This window comes from Amblyomma americanum, chromosome 3 (genome assembly GCF_052857255.1).
Source record: "Amblyomma americanum isolate KBUSLIRL-KWMA chromosome 3, ASM5285725v1, whole genome shotgun sequence".
Lineage (NCBI taxonomy): Eukaryota > Metazoa > Arthropoda > Arachnida > Ixodida > Ixodidae > Amblyomma > Amblyomma americanum.
The window spans coordinates 64,828,611-64,847,750 of NC_135499.1; the positions used below are offsets into that span (position 1 = coordinate 64,828,611).

Here is a 19,140-nt window from a genome sequence, read left to right on the forward strand (position 1 = left end):
CAGTGGTGCCCAGGCTTCTTGTGCTTCTACGAGGACATGTTTAATAACTCTGAGAGGTTATACAAAGCTACGTGTCGCAACGGTGGAGCAATTGCAAGCAGAATCCGCAAGGCTGTAATCCCACCTGTAGATTGCAACCAACGCAACTCAGCTCGCCGAGGCCGTCCTGCCTCCTGAGCCCCCTCCACTTGGACAGTCTTAGGTGGGGTAGCGCCCAGCTTGGGGCATGTCAGTATGCAGCTGACATTTCGGCCACCTGTTCTGCCGCTCTCACGCTTGGCGAGCTCACCAACACCCTCGGACATACTAAGCGTCGCAGTGCTGATCCTGTGCCGGATGGGATCACCTACCAGATGCTGAGAAACCTAGTGTCCACTGGCTCCCTCCCCGAGGGCCTGGCGCACGGCTTTCGTCGTTTCCATCCCGACGGCCAGCAAACCGCCAGGTGGGCAGTCGTCCTACAGACCGCTGGCTTTCACGTCGGCCCCGGATAAGCTGATGGAGGCCCATTGCCCTGGCGCGTATTAACGTGGATCGCGGAGGCCACGGACTTCCTGCCCGAGCAGCAGCCCGGCTTCCGCCCGCACCGCTGATGTCCTATATCTTTGACATCATCGCCAGCATCGCGGATGCAAGACACTACGGTCACATTGTCTGCCTCGCCCTCCTGGACATCAAGGGAGCAAGGCAGCAATGTGAGCTAGTTGTTGTACATTTTGGTTTGAATAACGCGCTACACACTAACATGTGGGCTAGTTGGTTGTACATTTTGGTTTGTGTAGCGCGTTATTCAAACCAAAATCAAGGGAGCGTTTCACGTCACCCACGAGGCCATCCTCGAGGCCGTCGACAGTCGTGGCGTAACGGGCAACCTCCGAGCCTATATCCCGAGCTTCCCGACTGACCGCCACAGCTTTATCAGGGTTGGCGGGGCCAGCGCATACAAAGACGCCTCATGAGAGCTAGGGGTCCCACAGGGCAGCGTCCCAAGCCCCATGCTGTTCAACCTGGTCCTGGCTGCCTTCCTGCTGGCGTGCGACTGCCAGTCCGCATCACTATCTAGGTACGACATCACCGTTTGATGCCGGGGACCACGGCGCCAACGGGCACAGGCCGTCCAGAGGGCCATCAACCGGGCGAGCTCCTTCATGGAGTAACGGATGTGACTTGGGCTCTCCTCTACCAAATCCGAGGCCATGCTTCTGGACACAAGGCCTGGAGCACGCCCTGGGCGGACCACTATCATTGCTGACCAAGAGGTGTCTATGGCGGCGGGTTATATCCTCTGCCTGGGTCTGCTGATCAACCGCCGTCTAACCTGGCAGCCAGAAGTCCACCAGACCTTCTGTAGGTAGCGCAATAGGGTTCGGGGTGCCATCTGGAAACTGCTTGCCAGACGGAACGGCATCACTCCCCAGTTGACCCTTCACCTCTTTGATGCCATGGCGGGGCACGGTTCCAGTATGCCCTACCAACTGAGTTATGGAACTCATCAACCAGCAGCTGGCCATCGAGCAACGCTAGTGGGCTTCCCTCCACCTATGCCTTCCCCGCGGCTCCCAGGTTCCGGCCACCCAGGCAGAGGCTGGGTTCTGGCCCATGGACCTCCAGGCGCATCGCACTGCTCTCCGTCACGCCGGGCACCTTCACCTTGCTATAGTGATGACCACTTCTCCTGGAGCCTCTCCTCAAGCAACCCCAGTCATGCATGGGATGAGTGGCCCAGGAGTTTGAGCAGCTTGTAGGAGGGCAACCAGAGTGACTTCCCCCTTCCCAGACCTGAGTTCCAGCTAGGTGAGCCTTCCTTCCCCCTGGGCCAATCCCGAGCACTCCACCCCAGCTGTTAGCCTACATCAGGATGCGACTGCTACCCTGGAGAACTTCGTGGGCTGCTTACACCTCTACACCGATACCTCTGTGCTGCCTGGGGAGTGCCCGTCAGCTGCAGCCACCTGTCCTCCTCCAGTCCTGGGAGAGACCACGCAAGCCAGGCTTCCCTATGTTGCCAGCTCCACCATGGTGCAGCTGGCAGCCATCCACCTGGCGGCTGACATACTGGCTGCCAATCCTGCTGTACAGGCAGCCATCATCCTGTCGGACTCCAGGGCAGCCCTGCAGCTTCTCCGGAATTCGCGGTGAACCCTGCCAATGGTCTGCAAGCTTGCAGCTCGGCTAACAGCCTCTGCTCCCGTAACTCCATCATCAAACTCGTCTGAGTTCGTGGCAATGAGGCAGCAGATGGTCTGGCAAAAGTGGCCCATGGCAGCACTACATCCTGCTCTACGGCTGTGGTCCCCTGGATGATGCTAAGGCCATCACCGACCGACATTGCTGCTGGAGCATCCAGACCGCAGGGTCTCTGGGAAAACACCCCCTCAGCTGCTCCCAGCCAGGGGTCTCGCAAAGCGGCAGAGTCTCTCCTCTTTTGGCTGCGGGTTGGCTGTTCCTGGAAAAGTGCCAGCCTCTGCAAGCATGGCCCGACGCCCACGGCAGATCATCCACACTGCAAACACCTGGCGGAGAGAATCAACCACCTCCTTCGCGAGTGCCCTGTATTCGCCAGTTATCAGGCGAACCTCACTGCCAGCTACCGGAGTCTGGGCCTTCTTACCCAATCTGCTGGTGAGCTGCTTTACTGCTGGCCACAACGCATCAAAGGAACTTGGGTCACTCGTGACCTACATCAAGGAATTGGGCCTGGACGGCTTGCTGTAGTCCACGGCTGCACTGTGGCACTCGCTACGACTGTGGCACCTCCCGCCTGTCCGCGTCTTCCCCTTCACTAAACTTCTTGCTTTTCTCCTCTTCTATCTGCACATTAGCAGTGGTGGTCAAAGGCCCGCGCACTTTCCCTTCCTTTATTTCTTTAATTAGTCCTCAAAGGTCCCTTTCGTGACATTACATCCACTTACATCTGCTCCGAATTTGCGAGCGTTCACCACTATAGACTTGCATGAGGTTGGCCAGGATCTAGCCGGCAATTCGAATGATCCGAGATTTCCAATTAACAAGCTTGCACACTTCCATTCTTTGTCAAGACATCGTATGAGCTACACCACCTGCACTGGTGCCCCCGTGGTCCAACCTACTTGGGTCAGCCCACACGGGATCCCGTACACCCATGGTTGAGAACCACTATTCTATCCAATTTGCAAGCAATTTTTCTCATTTGTATGCGTTCGTTTAACAACAAAATTTTTTTATATTTGCACACCCCTAGTGAGACTCTCTCCATAACCACTGAACAGCTGCTCCCCATTGTGTAAGAAAGAACTAGAAGCTGCAGATTTGTCACTGCAAGTATGGTACACAGAGCAGCTAAGGGCACGCATGAAAGGAAACGTCTTTTCTTCGTGCTTTATTTCTTGAATGCAGTGCATGCCGCTGCATTAAAAACATTCACAGAATACATCAGCCAGCCTGAGGCAGTGTTCTTCGTCTGGTCTCTCCTATGTACAAACAGTGTCCACGCTTTGTACAGGGCCTATATACAGTGCCAACAGGGCTACAGAAAAGTAAGGTACACGTGCCACCTTGGCAAGTCTAGAGAATCCATGCCTCAGTATTCTTCTCTGCTCTGTCTGGTCTTCCGGGGAAAAACGGAAGAGATCACACGAAGAAAGTAAAACAGGCGCTACATGCCAGGGCGAGCCATTGTTAGCCTCACATCATCTCGACTTCGAAATTGGCACTTTGGTGTCACTGCCAGGAGCTGTGTTCGATGCAGACTCCTAGAAAAAGAAAGACGCATGCAAAGAGAATTGCAAATCAATACAGAAGAGAAAACACATTGGGAAAAGACTGAAAATCAATGGTAATAAAGTTATAACTAAATGCCACTTTGAACAGAGATTATTTGCTGAGCCTGAAAAAAAAAACACAGAGGAGAACAGCTCTTTAGGAACTGCGTTCACTCTATGGGGGGTGTAGAAAAATGTCCAGTTCGGCAGAGAAGAGAATTAGAGAATTTACCGGCAGTTCAAATTATCCAGGATTTCTAATCAATGAGCTTGTACACTTCCATTGTTTGTCAAGACATCGTATGAGCCACCCCGCCCCCCCCCCCCCCTGCAGTGGGGCCCCCGTGGTCCACCCTACTTGGGTCAGCCCACAAGGGATCCCATACACCCATGGATCCGTACACTGAACATTTTCAACCCGAAGTTGCACACGTTGGGCACACGATGTCTAGAGCTTATTCAAATGCCCCAATAAAGTGTGAATTTTGGTCACTGAAAACCTGCTCAGCTGCAGGAGCCACTTTCGAGATTGAGAGCTGAAGATTGTGATCCCTTCAAAGCTCTTTTTTTTTATAATGATTTGGAAACAGACTGTAGTCAGATGCAGCAAGATGTGCTCAGCATGGCCAGTGGTCTAGGCTAATGAAGCCCCAAATTTTTCAGCACATCCATCATCTTGCCAGCCCTATCAACAGGCATGTGAGATGTCCTGCAAAAAAACGGACTCGATTTTCATAGTTTTCCTCTCCTTTTTTATTCAACGCTTCCACCAGTAGACAGAACAAGCTACAGTTTTTATTTCAGGGGGCAAGATTATATTGCAAAATCGAAAAACATCAACATCCAAGGTGAGGTCAGTTTTTAAATTTTTTTTATCAACAACTTGGTTCAAAATATCGAACGTCAAAATTACACATTCGAAAGCTCATTTAGTTGGCTTTCCCACATTGCGCATTAATATTATAGTGTCGCTCGCATTTCTAATGTGGCAAATACCGACGACTTTTGTGTATTTTATGACTAGGGGTTGGATTTTTCGGTTCAAACAGAAAAAAATCACTTGAAAAGTATGCCAAATTCAGTGTTCGAAATTTGGTTCTTAAGGTCAGTATTCTTGACAAGCAAGGCACAGCTAGCTGGCTGTTGAATACAAGTTACACTTTCCACTAACTAGGCAAGCCAAGGGCATGATGCGACAATGGTATTGCTGGATAAGCTAAGCAGTAGACACCCTTTTAAGACTAACTTGAAGGAACCAGAAAATCTGTTTGCCTTATGATAAGTTCGTCCCAACAGAAATGCCCCCCCCCCCCCCCCCCCCCCAAAATATGTGAGCATGCTAGGTGTGTCTATATAGAGGATGTTTCTCCAAAGACTTTACACAATTTTTAAAAATAGGCTATTTTGAGTTAGGGGAGTGCTTTTTTCGGCATAGCATTGTCAGCAGCATAGTACATGTAATGCACCTAAGACATGCTACCACGCAGCTTAACTAATATTGAATAGTAAACTTTCTAACCATTATTTTTAGGCTCCACAATTATTGATAGGCCTGTAGCCCACCATAAGTATTATCCATAAAAGCTTTTAGAATTTCGATAACGCGGTTACCCTCGGCACTGTGGCCAAACAAATTTTGGCTATTTCAACGAGTTACGAGCACTGGAAAGGTTGCTTTGTCTGCAAGCTTCTCGAAAGCACATGTATTTTGGCATGATATAGCCAAAATTTGTTTCGCCACAGCACCAAGGGCAAGTAGTAGTACAGTAAAAGCTCGTTAATTCGAACTCGAAGGGGACCGGAAAAGTGTTCGAATTAAGCGAAGTTCGAATTATCGAATGGGCGCTAGAATGAGCAGTTATAGCACTCCGCCGCGCAAGCAGAACCCAAAGCAGTCATATCTATACTCGTTACCGCGAGCTAGGCGCTACTACACGTTTGTGGCAGGCATATTCTGATTCTGATATTCTGACTGATCCAGTCCTAATGGCAAATGAAATAAGTTGATCAGTCAGCTATGTGCCAGAAACAAGTACTGGTATGCATTCGCGCGAGCAGCGAGCTTTAGTGCTGGAATATATGACACTATTTATGCTCCAAAACATGCTTAATTACGGAGAAGGGTTGTCAAAATTAAAAGTAATCAGCGAAGTGCATTTGCTTGCGTTTCTTCTGCCGAGAATCCATCAGCATCATCTGCAGCTTGCCCAATGCTCCTGCGCAATGTCAGAGTTCTCATTGACAGAGAAGTGGCGTGCTGCAACATCGAGCGCCGATGCTACTTCACGTGCACTTGGCGGTGGCATAGTCTCGTCGCCGCTGTCAGACTCATCACTGTCGGCTGTTCTCACCGCACGTGAGCCCTGCGACGTCTGCTGGGAGTATGCAGCCTCAAATATATCGGCGTCACTCAAGGGCTCCAACATTTTCATGCTGCTGTCCATGGAGCTTGCGCTCGTGGCACCAACAAAATCCGTCAACGTCCGAACTGTCATACTACTGGTACTACGTTGTTTTCACCACATGATCGCGACCGTGGCACAACGAAAACATGGAACCAGAGGCACGGATGAGGGCTCCGCCAGTGAGAACCTGCTACGGCATGCATCGAAACGCGGGCTCTATGAGCCTCGTGCACTTGGCTTTTTTTTTCCCCCATTTTTTTACATCTCTGGTAAATTTGGAGCGTGTTTTACTCGCTATGGGTCAACTTCTATCACACGAGGAGCGGTGTCAGCCAGACGCTCCTAGTTCGAATTAACCGTAGCGGATGCCGACTTGTTCAAATTATCGGGAGTTTTTTCCCATTGAAATACACAGGGCTGTGCTGGGACCCGGGAGTCAGTTCGAACTGACTTCGAATTAACAAGCTTTTACTGTAGTAGTAGTGGTTTATTTAAAAAAGTGAAGCAAAAGAATGTTGCCAGCCGTGCAATTGCTAATATCTTAAGCATCCGAGCTGCAGCCGGCGGAGGTGAGAGGGAGAGGATAGCTAGGAGAAGTATAGAGCGGAGAGATAGCAAGAAAGGACAGGGGAGCCAAGGGAAACTCCATTTTCAAAATTCTAAAAACTGATGTGGATATTACATACGGTGGGCCACACAGCTCTTTATAACTGAGGAGTGTATATGCCGAAAAAAGCGCTGTTCTAAGTCAAAAAGCCTATTTTTAATAAATTGTGTAATGTCTTAGGTGAAACACCCTGTATACAGTCCAGCCCACTGATAACAGCTGCAGATATAAGGAATGAGTGCGTTGCTACCATCAAAATATGCATTACAGCAATAGCAATTCATCTTGGGTACAATGAACAACTTTGGCCGCACCACTCGGTTACTGCAAACGAGGAGGCGCCATAAACTCCTCCAGAAGTTGAAGAAGTCGCGCCTCTAGCAAAAGCAAAGATCAAAGAGTGTTTCTCAGCCATCGCCACATAATTCCAGAAAGAACATATTGACCCAAAAATGGAATAAAAAGGACAAAGCAGCTGACACATTCTGTGCCATGGGTGCTGCGCTACTTTCATCTTTGCATGGGACAGACAAAGCTCTCAAAAACACACGTGATCAGACACATGTAGATTTGTGGCAGCGTGTCGTTGATGCAAAGCTGGCCAGATGTCTCCTTGGATGACATTGCTCCTGCGGGCCACAACATCGCAAAGCCGTGTACTCTGACTAAGCCACTGAATGCCAAGTACAAGCACTGCTCTAACGCTAGTAATCTGATTAATGTGGCTGACCTGCCACCAGCTGCCGTAGACTCTTCACACACTGGCCACGATTATTTATATGCTGTCTCTAAAGTTGATTGTTGGCAGCAAGGATCTCTGAGAGATGTACATGACCACTCTGGAGAGCCTGGAAAGAGCTGCAGTAGGGCCTGCTTTCAACAAGTAGACATTCATAACGCAGTTTTATTTAAGAAATACCATATAAATGCGTGTAAGGGCCGCACTTTTTTTTCCTGATTTGAGGGGCAATTTTAGGGTCCAGCCCATACACGCGATGTGAGAAAAAAATTTTTAAAAGTAGAAACACACCAATCGGGGAATGAGCAGCAATTTATTCTACGTTCAACCGTCACTCAAGGAGTATTCTGACTTCGAGCTGGTGCTGTGCTCTGGTGCACACTCATCCCACAAGAAGTTGCGCAGCATGTCCACTGTCAACGTATAACCGCTGTTCCGGGTTTCCATCACTTAGCAGAGCAGCTCTTCTTCCAGTTCGGGAAACTTGCACAGCTTGCTTCGGAAAGCGTGCTTTTTGCAGCTTGTGCTCCTCAATGCATCCTTTTGGTTGCACCATCGTCGGACAAACTTCTCGGCCACGTCGAATTTCCTGCCCGCCGCACACTTGGTATGTTCGAGAGCAAACTCCCAGCCATGTAGCTATTAAGGTGCATGCCCATTGTGCTTAAACTGCAACACTCGGTGGCAGCACACGAAAGCCACTACTACGATGAACTAACACGCTATCACACCTCCCGTGCCTTTGACAGCTACAAAAGGCTGGAGCTGGTGATACTGATGCCGATGTGGATAGCGGGCACTCGCAGCGGAGGAAGAAGTTGAGGATGATGATGATGAGCCGCGACCTCGGGCGCCATCTTTGGGTGGCACCTGGAAGCTCCCATGCGCATGCATCGCCTCCGTGATCAAACCCATCGTTGCTCGCAGCCGGAGCTGAGCGCGGAGGCCACGGCATGAGCATTTCGAAGGCTATTCCCGGGTGGGTCATGAAAAATTTGGGTGTGGCCCTTACATGGATATTATTGTTTTTTAGTATTTCCTTTGGGAAAACAGGGTGTGGCGCACACACGGATACAGCCCTTACATGCATTTATACGGTAAATGCCACTTTTGGTGGTTATAGTATTTTTGGCTGTTATGCGGAGTCCATTTACTATGAACATCGAATATAACAAACGGAATCCGCGACATCGTTACGTTCATCATACGTGGACTCGACTGTATATGTTAAACGAAGGCAATGAATAACAGATACCGTATTTACACGATTGTAAGTGTTAACCCATTTTTTTTTATTTGAAAATCTGAAGTGGGGGGGGTCGACTTACAATCGAAACGAAAACATCGCACTATAAGGCGAGACAAGTGAGATATCATGCATGCTACAGCGCGGTTGCATTTTTGCTGCGTGGCTTCGTCGCATCACTCTTGGTGCTCGCCTTGAGCAGTTGCTATGTCAACGCGCAGAACTGGCATCCCCTCCCCACGCGCGCGGGCGGCGGCCGATGGCGGCTATTGATAAACAGCAAACTGGCACCCCCCACTCTCCCCACACGTGGCTGCTGACTGCGGTTGCTGATAAGCGGCGGCGGCCCGATAACGCAATCGCATTCTAAGGCAAGCTCAAGCGTCCAGCAAGTTTTCTTTTTACTTTCAAATGCGCGCTCGGCGCTCAAGGGAGCGTTGATAGTGATGAAAGCGCCGCTCTTCCACACCATAAGTAAAGGCGAGACAAACGAGACATCGGGCATGCTAGAGCATGGTTGCATTTTTGCTGCGTGGCTCCGTCGCATCGCTCTTGGTGCTGGCCTTGAGCAGCTGCTCCGTCGCATCGCTCTTGGTGCTGGCCTTGAGCAGCTGCTTTGTCAACACGCAGAACTGGCATACCCTCCCCACGCTCGCGGGCAGCGGCCAATGGCGGCTATCGATAAGCACGAAACTGGCACCCCACACGTAGATGCTGACAGCGGTTGCTGATAAGCAGCAGTGGCCCAATAATGCAATCGCGTTCTACGGGAAGTTCAAGCGTCCAACAAGTTTTCCTTTTACTTCCAAATGCGTACTCGGCGCTCAAGGGAGCATTGATAGTTGATGGAAAGGCCACTGTTCCAATCGAGGCGGCACCCCCACTCAGAACAGCAGCGGTGCCGGGGAGTGTCGGTAGCCGACGGAAGAGCTGACGCCATTCACGCGTAGTTTCTCTTTGGCTCTGACGCATTTGACTACTGCCAGCAGCGTTTCACAAGTTTTTAATGTAGTGCTTCATCAGTCATCATTTGGGCTCCAGGCCTGGCAAGTGACCGGTGCTCGTTCACAGCTACATTCAAGATGGCTGCCATTTTTTACGCTGAAGAAACGAACAGCCGTGCGCCAGGCCGCAAGTTCGACGTTCGCAACGGGTGTTACAGGTGTGGCAGCTGGAGCGAGGAAAATTTTCAGCTGTTCCACGCGATATTGTGATGTGTCTGTTTGGAAAGTGCAGGATTTTGCTGGACGATGACGTTAGAACGACGTGCTGTGGGACTGCAGCAGCTATCACGACGGCAGCGCTAGTGAGGATGATGGCGCAAGTGTGGACGAGTAGTCCAGTGAATAATACATTTTCGTTTTGGAATGTGCCCATGGGCACGCCCTCGCGTGGCAGCTGATAGTGGCTAGCGATAAGCGGCGGCCGCTGGATAATGCTATCCCGTTTAACTATTCAAGGCCAAGCTTAAAGAACCTCTGAAGTTTTTTTCTTATTTTTCGGAAATGTGATTTGCAGGGTGGTCAACTTACATTCGAGTTGACTTACAATCGCGTAAATATAGCATATCCTTTCAGAGAGAGCACAATTGCAAATCGAGCATTTACAGTTGCCGACCTATTTTTTGGACTCGGAGAGACCCGAAAAATGGTCCGAATAATCGAAAAGTCCAAAAAATCTGCGAAGTACAAAAAAATCACTTTATTGAGATTAAATCGGCTTAAAAATGTCACTGATTTCACCTTGTTGAAAATTTCTTTTGCTGGCGACGATTTGCGCCTGTATTTGCGCCAAAGTTGTGCTTTCACTGTACATGCTAGACAGCAAGGTCACGGCACTTAGTTGAATACTTCCCATGCTTCTTTGACAGACACGGCGGCACCAGCAGGGCCATGTTGTCCACAACCCAAGTGTGCACCACACCGCTCATCAAACACGCAAAGACAAGGCACTTTCGTTCAAAGCGGTGGAACCGCCGGACGCAATCACAAAAAGGCGAACGGATGCAACTTCGTGAAGACTGAGCGCCACTCGGTCGATGCGGTCAGAGAAGCCCAAGGGACGAAACGGCGAATGGCGAACGTATGAGACCCGCCGCAGTGGCTCAGTGGTTAGGGCGCACGGCAACTGATCCGGAGTACCCGGGTTCGAACCAGACCGCGGTGGCCGCGTTCGATGGAGGCGAAATGCAAAGGCGCCCGTGTGTTGTGCAATGTCAGTGCACGTTAAAGATCCCTAGGTGGTTGAAATTATTCCTGAGCCCTCCACTATGGCACCTCTTTCTTCCTTTCTTCTCTCAGTCCCTCCTTTATCCCTTCCTTTAATGCGGGGCTCAGGTGTCTGTCGAGATGCGAGATAGCTACTGCGCAATTTCCTTCCCCCAACGACCAATTTTCAACGTATGGGACAAGCGATAACTGTCCGCAACAATGGCGGCGACGAACGCAAGTTGATGGCGGTGACAATCCGACTGCGACCTCAAAGTGTCAGAGATCACCGGGACCTCTACTGGCAAAAATCAGGTACCGAAAGTATGTCAAGCCAATCCAACTGCAGTGTAAATCCACCTCAATCCAATATGGTGCCTCTTGCACCAGCGACGAGCCGATAAGATGGCCGATTTTGGCCTGCAGGCGACTGAAATTAGTCCGAAAAATCGAACTTTCGGACTTTTTAAGTCCGAAATGTCCGTCGCGAATATGCATGCGCTTCTATGGGGTGACTGACGGTGCCTCATCGAGGTCCAAAATATCCCACAAGTCCGAATTATTGGAGTCCGAATTACCCGTCGGCTACTGTATTGCACTATGCATCAAGTGAGATGGAGACTGAGGGCATGAAACAAGCTCACATTATTCTACTTGAAAATGGCATTGGTCTGGTTTTCTGCCCCCCTCGTCTCCTTTTTCTCACTGCATACCACAGTGGCTGCTGTTTATGTGTGCATTTTTTAAATTGTTGCTCTCCATCCTGCTCTGAGCACTTCAACGATGACCAGCAGGGATGGTGCTTTGGCATCTATCCACTGCCTACCATAGGATGTTTGATCGTATCACCAGTGCAGAAGAAATAAAATAATTTCTTTAAAATTAACGCACAACTGGTTTCTGCAATTCCTTTGGCAGTGCAACACTCCATACGATGGCCACCGTGAGACTTTGGTTAGGTTCGCTTCACCCCATGAAAGCAATGTGCCATGGAAAAGATGTAGCATACAAGAGACCAAATAGCACCCCCAAGCACACTCCATGTTCACCTCAACATGCGGTTTCACAGCGCTACAGCTGCCAGCAGTCGTCCAAGGCAGTGCAGCCAAACCGTTTCCTCACGCAAAAAGTGACAGCAGACTGAAATTAGGAGAAAAGCCACTTGCAGGGGTGCAGCGCACAGCTCAAGGTATCGAATATTCCACTGTATGTGAGTCTGATAAGCACAGACAATACTGCTATACTTCTGCATAGAATTTTTCAAGGGGATGGTCCAAATATTCAGTGTAAGCAATAATTTGATATATCAAGGTGTGATATACTTGGACTAGACTGTAATGGTTGCAAAGCTGAACCCGCAAGATGTGTGCATCCATTAAGGCTGGCGCAAAAGTGAGAATGCTCCATTCACTTAGTGTTCACAGGTGTGCACTGTGCGACTAGCAGTCACAGCATTAATTATGTGATAGCAACGCAGTCATGGCCATGCATAGAGCACAAGACATCCTAACTCCACCCCACACTTCTGCCGTGCCCAGGTGCTGCCAAAATCTGAAACACACCAAGGCCTCCCTAACCTGTAGCCACCAGAGGTGGCGGCACTCCCAATTGCATCATCCATAGCGATGTACAACTGTGTTCAGAACACCCTAAAATCTGCACACTGTGTATGATGCACTTCAACCAAGGAACATTATGAATTTGTATCATACTGAACTTCGCATCAGCCGTGCTTGAATAACTGAATTTCTACTGCACAATACTTTTCATATACATAAGCAAAATAATGTGCACATCATGGCAAGAGCGGCGGTGAATCCAGGGCGGCAGTGGGTGGGCAAGCAGCCTCTTAGCTAGAATGTGCGGGAGGGAGGTGGCGGGTGGGTGGTGCTTCTGAAGGGTGGAAGCTCCTCGCATTGGCTGGGGGCTTCACTTCAACAGACATCAAATTTGTGAGGGGATGACACTAGCACACCTTTCACAGTAAAACTATCTTTATACATCAGAGCAGCTTTTGTCATTTCATTTCAGAAAAGTTAGCCACTGTGACCTACGTTCCACCTCTCACTATGTCTGATACAGACATGCCTTCCTGACATCTTAGCCGCAATCACTCAAAGTCTTAAAGAACTGTCATTTCATGGCACACATTCCGTGAGCCACAGCCTGATGTGCTAGACAAAATGAGACACATGTCTGGTATTAATTTCTTTGTCTATAATATTCCTTGAGATGCTTTACCCTTGTGCCATACCAGAGAATTGAGAGCTTCTTTTGTTGAACAGTACTTGCTCCATACATGAGTGACAAGCATAGTGTCATACATACCTCACACGACTCAGGTGCTTCGTAGCGGAAGACAACAGAGAACATGGCCCCGCCTAGTCGCTGTGCCAGCCAGTGGTTCTTGATAACAGCTGCCTTGATGGCCTCACAGCAGAAGTGCGCCTCCAGGTTGGTGTGCACCGCACGGCCCATGCCCTCCAGGACCACCAGGTCCGTGCCCAACTCACGCATGCGTTGCGCCACCTCCACATTGATACGGCTGCACATGAATGGCAATGGAAAATGCAACCAAACTGCACGAAGCGCCCTTCCTCAGTACTTGTGCTCGTTGGTGCATATTGTGAGCTTCAAAGGCTTACATCACACTACCACCAAAGGAACAAAAATGCAAGTGCACACAAGCATGCATGCACGCATGCATGCCCACACAGTTTGACAGAAAATATCAACACCAAGCACAAGACAAAGCTGGGCATGACCAGGTACACAGCGTCACACTCAGGTTCAGTATAAACCACCACAAAACAGCAGCAATGTAAAATTTCTTTATCAACAGCTTGCATCTGACTTTCAAGTGTCATTCACTCTGGGATGATCTCATTTATATCACTGTTATATTAACTAGTTAAAACCATACCCTTTCTCAATGACACTGAATGCAAACTAGCTAATGTAAACATGCAAAGTGAATATAGTCTTCACCGCATTTCTCACGTGAAGTGGTGCTCCTTGAAAAATGCAGCTGTCTGACCACATCCAGAGTGCTATCAAAACGTGGCCAGTCCATGTTCTAAAACTTGGCCATCCCTATACCTACCAAAGGACAGCTGCAGACAAAGTTGAGTGGGGCCCCAAGATTTGGGTTATCTATTCTTAAACCCTATTGTTACATACACACCCTTGGAGCAGTCACAAACTAGGACCCATGTGGCAAAATCAAAGGTCACATTACAACAGTGAAAATGCTATCACATTACAAAGAAGGCAAATTCAAGGCGCTTGCAAACACAGTGACAAAAGTAATGACGCTACTTTTAAAACTGAGCAAGCAGTAAAAGCTGGCTAACTTTATATAAATGCAAAATCTTTTTGAATGTTCGCAGCTAGGTTAGGCCAGCTACAACTGTCTGCTAATTTTTTTAAATACCGTGCACATGCGTGTAAGGGCCACATTTTTTTTTTTCCAGTTTCAAGGGCCAATTTTCGGGGTGCGGCCCATACAAACAATGTGCGATTTGTTTTTTTTAACACACCAATCAGGGAATGAGCGGCATTTATTCTATGTTCAGTCGTCACTCGCAGAGTCTTCCGACTCTGAGCTGGTGCTGTCCTCTAGTGCATGCTGATTCTTCAAGAAGTCGCACAGCATGCCTGTTGTCAATGCATAGCCGTTGTTCCGCACTTCCATCACATAGCAGAGCAGCTCTTCTTCCAGTTTGGGAAATTTGCACAGCTTGCCTCGGAAAGCGCGCTTTTTGCAGCTTGTGTTCCGTAATGTATGTAGGACGCAATTCTTGGCCGTGTCGAATTTCCTGCCCACCGCACGCTTGCCCGGTTCGAGAGCAAGCTCTCAGCCATGTAGCTATTAAAGTGCTTGCCCATCATGCTAAAATTGCAGTGCTCAGTGGCAGCTAGCACACAAAAGCCACAACTACGGTGAACTAACACGCTACCACAACTCCCGTGCCTTTGACAGCTACAAAAGGCTGGAGCTGGTGATACTGATGCCAATATGGATAGTAGGAGCTCATGGTGGAGAAAAAAGTTGGCAATGATGATGATGACCTCCTGCCTCGGGCGCCATCCGTGTGCGGCACCTGGAAGTTCCTGTGTACATGCGTGGCCTCCACGATCAAGTGCACAGTTGCTCGCAGCCAGAGCTGATCGCGGAGGCCATGGCGCATGTATTTCAAAGGCTATTCCCGCGTGGATCCTGGAAAGTTTGGGAGCGGCCCTTACATGGATCTTTTTTTTTTAATATTTTCTTCAGGAAAACAGGGTGTGGCCTGTACACAGGTGCAGCCCTTACAGATGTTTATACAGTATTAATTTTTTGGGGAGCTCAGCAGATTTTGCTTTTGCGGAATTTAAAAGTATAATGCAATTTCAGGCAAACCAAGCCCGGTTGCACATTTTAAGTCAGTGAGGAGACCATTACCCTCAACACAGCAAACAATAGACAGGTAACTGGATTTGTGGCAATTCCTCAGGTAAATTCATAACAAAGTAACGATTGAAATTAACACTGCACTTGATGAAAGCACATGGCTTCAATAGAAACCTATGCCACATAACTGCAGAGTTGTCCAAAAAGCAGCTGATGCAAATTGAACTAGATTCAAAGTGAAAATCGTCATGGTTCTGCATTGAAAAATGCTCATAAAAACAGCAGAATATTACCGCCCCAACTCAGGTTTTCAATGAACACAGCTTTTCACTGCTTTAGGGCAGCCATCCTGGACATCTTCATTGGTGGAGTGACTGCCCTAGCATGGCTCTAACTGTGGGCTCGGTCCTTCGTTGCAGACAAATTGCAGTTAACTACTGAGATTTGAGACAGTTGTCAAATCACTGGTAATGATGAAATGGCTGGCAACAAGCCTTCACAAGGGCCTCATGCTGTGGTTACCAAGCAGCTATATGGTGACTGACCACCGCTATGTCGAGCACAACAGCTGCAGTGCCAAGGTGTTGCATGCATGGTTTACAGAATGCCAAAAATCACAAAACTGGCAATTCCTGCATTAATGATCTGCAATTGCATATCTATGTCAACCCACATGGCAAGTCCTACATTTGACGACCTACATCCATCTACATCACATCTTCGTTGACCAACATGGCCAGTCCTGCATCGATTATCTGCATCACATCTGCATTCATCTACACAACAAGTCCTAAACTGATGACCTGCATTGCACTACACTGATTACACGGCAAGCCCTGCATCGACCATCTGCATTACACCTACATCAGTCAACACAGCAAGTCCTGCAAGGTGTGACAGTTGTGCTGCGTATGAGTCACAACCGAGAGCCCACCTGAGGTCAAGGCAGGGCGAGCTTTGCCCCGAGTCGAGCACCTGCAGGTGCCCTTGGGCTAGGGCGTCACCAAGGTGGGGGCACACACTGCTGGCCACCCGTTGCACCAGGATCTGCAGTTCCTGGTGGGTCACGTCGTTAAGCGCGGGACGTGTGTTGGCACACAGCAGCACCTGCACAAGCAAATGACACCTGTTAAGCATCCCTGATGGATGCCTTTCGTGAGGCACACGTAGTGACCATCCACAGTTGCCAACCAATTTTTCAGACTCAGCGGGCCTGAAAAATGGTCTGAATAGCCGAACAGTCTGAAAACTAGTGAACTTCAAAAAAATCACTTTACTGCGGAAAATTGGCCTAAAAAATCACAGACTTCACTGTTTCCTGTGTTAAGTTTGCAAGCGATATTAGACTGTATTTAGGCCAGAGGTCAAGCGTTCATCATGTCCTCACCACCTCACGTCGCCAATACAAGACTCTGCAATGCGGCCGCGGGTGATGTTGTGAACGTGCCGTGATGCATGCATCGCCCCGCTGTAAAAGTGCCCGATGGAGCTAGAACAGAGTTTCATTGGGCAACGACGATAGTGAAAGCTGAGATAGGGAACCCATTGGAAATGCAGTGGAATAAGCGAGATTAAGCAAGCACCTCTGACTGCACCCCCACCATGTCCCCCATCTGCCCGGCACTTAGCACAGAGTTGTCTAAGTCATGGTCGCCTCCTTGGCTGCCGCTGTTCCATTTTAAACACGATTGCACACGCTCTTCTTTGGAGCCCACCCCGATGGTAACGAAGAGCGTGCCATAAACTCGAGTGGCAACAATGAACACATAGCCAAGCCTATCCAAGCCAGTCTACCCTACTGTCTCTATTTAAATCCAAGACTGCGCCTTTCACAACAACAAAAGGCCAGCTGTTTCTGACGAACGTACATTAAAACTCCGTTAATAAGTAGTTGGTGGGGAGACAGGAAAAGTACGCACTATATGGTAATACACCTTAATCAACAACTACAAATTTTCCATTACTCACCCTCTGAAAGTGAAGAAAAATTTAGGCACAGTAAATTTCCCATGAATACACGTAAGTGCACTTTATTCATGTCCTGCTGAGCAGAAGCCGGTCATTTTCAGTTGCTGCCGTGGCAGCCATGAACTGACAACAGCAGTCTCGAAATCAGCGAGACCAGGAGCAGGCTTGTCCATGAGGCCCATCTTCATTGTGCTTTGCCCCGCAGAACACAAGGCCGCAAGGCCACAGCACAGCTGCATGCGCAGTGTGAGGTCACACGGGCTGGGTAGGGTGACGGTTACTGTGATAGGGTGGGGAACAATATTACTCAGCAGCGCGTTGGCGCACAAATACAGAAGTTGGCGACGCTTCCTGGGCTCCCTGTTGACATGGACATCGCCGCACTCATCAGAACATGGCTGAAATGGGCGTAATGTTTCATCGCCAGCAGTCCACGCATTGATAATCGGTTTTGGAAAGATAGAAAATGTTTTGCATCACAGCACAATGTCACCCGAACTGTGGCAGAAAGTATGTTTTAACCGGTAGGCATTTCATGAGCCATCACGCCTTAAGCGTGGGTTTGAATGGTGGCTAAGCCAGGGAATTCTCACAACTACGTTTTAATTGTAACTACTTAGTACGTGGGTATGTATTAATGTGGTTTTACTGTAGATGGCGCTGACCAAAAAAAAGGATATGAAAAAATGTTTCGGCTCCCTCACCAAAGCCTCGTTTACAATGAGGCAAAACGAGTAGAGCTGCTTTCTAAATACGGCACATGAAAGAACCCAGGTATCTTGTGTAACTGGAGGCAAACAAATGTTGTCGTCTGGATAATCAACAATTCAAGATGGAGCCGTAATTTTTGTTCCTTTCTTTTGAGATCACAAGTGCCTCTGGTTAGATTATATTAAATGTGGAAGATAACGAGTGCTTGGCAAGTGCATTCTGATATGCACGCCGGTTTCTGACGTCACTCTGGTGGCTACGTAGCCTTCGTTTGTAGTCCTCTACCTCGCAGTTATATATACGGACGGGCAGTTGGCATATGGAATGGCATACTCTACACCTGGATATTTCTTGCTTCAGTTTCTCCTTGGCTTGCATCAACTGACTCCTCAGCTTTCGAGCTGGCATATGTGCAGTCTGGACATAGGTATGTGCGTATAGCGGTTTCTCGGTTCGAATCGAAATCGAAGCAAATAGCAATTTTCTTTGAATATATTTCGAAGCGAATATTTATTTTGAATACTTCTAGCACATAAAAAGGCTGAATGGCACAACAGGCACTTTCAAAATCATGTATTTGTTAGCACACAAAGCCACTACATGAAAAAAAATACAGAGAATGCACTGAAGCTTTGTCACACTCGTTGAAGGTGAGTCGACAGCCTGCAAAAATGCCGATCGCAAATTGGGGGAGTTCACCTACATGCGGAGCTGATGTATTTGTGGGGTGTGAGGCCTATTGGGGCTCCTGACTGTTGGTCTTCATTGCAATTGCATCGCTGTGCTGCTATTGCTTTTAACGGACAACTCCATGAACACCTGCCAGGTGTACGCACCGCGCGACCAGCACCATCCATGTCGGGCGTCGGAAAGGGGTGCCCATATCCATGTGTCTCATGCCAGCTTCCTCTCATACTCATGCCATCATGTGTGATTCACGAATTTCACGTGCAGAAGAGTGGCTGCGGCAGCTGCAGTCAGCACAGACTCGTACCGCAGAAGTCAAAGGAGCTACACGTCCTCCGATTCGAGAGATTTAGCACAGCGCATTCCGCTTCCGAGGGGAGCCACTGCGCATGCAAAGACCACCCTCAGGACACCCGAAGGTGCCAGACGCCGGCCAG

General features: G+C 48.9%; 1 protein-coding gene across 1 annotated transcript in view; it reads right to left on the bottom strand.

Annotated features, from left to right (window-relative positions):
- Window positions 1-3,342: 3,342 nt before the first annotated feature.
- Window positions 3,343-19,140, bottom strand: part of LOC144124629 (4'-phosphopantetheine phosphatase) — a 207,347-nt gene continuing 191,549 nt past the window's right edge. The window contains exons 15-17 of the mRNA XM_077657428.1: window positions 16,272-16,444; window positions 13,273-13,489; window positions 3,343-3,731 (exon numbers count right to left, since the gene is read on the bottom strand). Coding sequence (XP_077513554.1) covers window positions 3,669-3,731; window positions 13,273-13,489; window positions 16,272-16,444 — 453 coding nt within the window. The 3' untranslated portion in view covers window positions 3,343-3,668. The remainder of the gene's footprint in view (window positions 3,732-13,272; window positions 13,490-16,271; window positions 16,445-19,140) is intronic.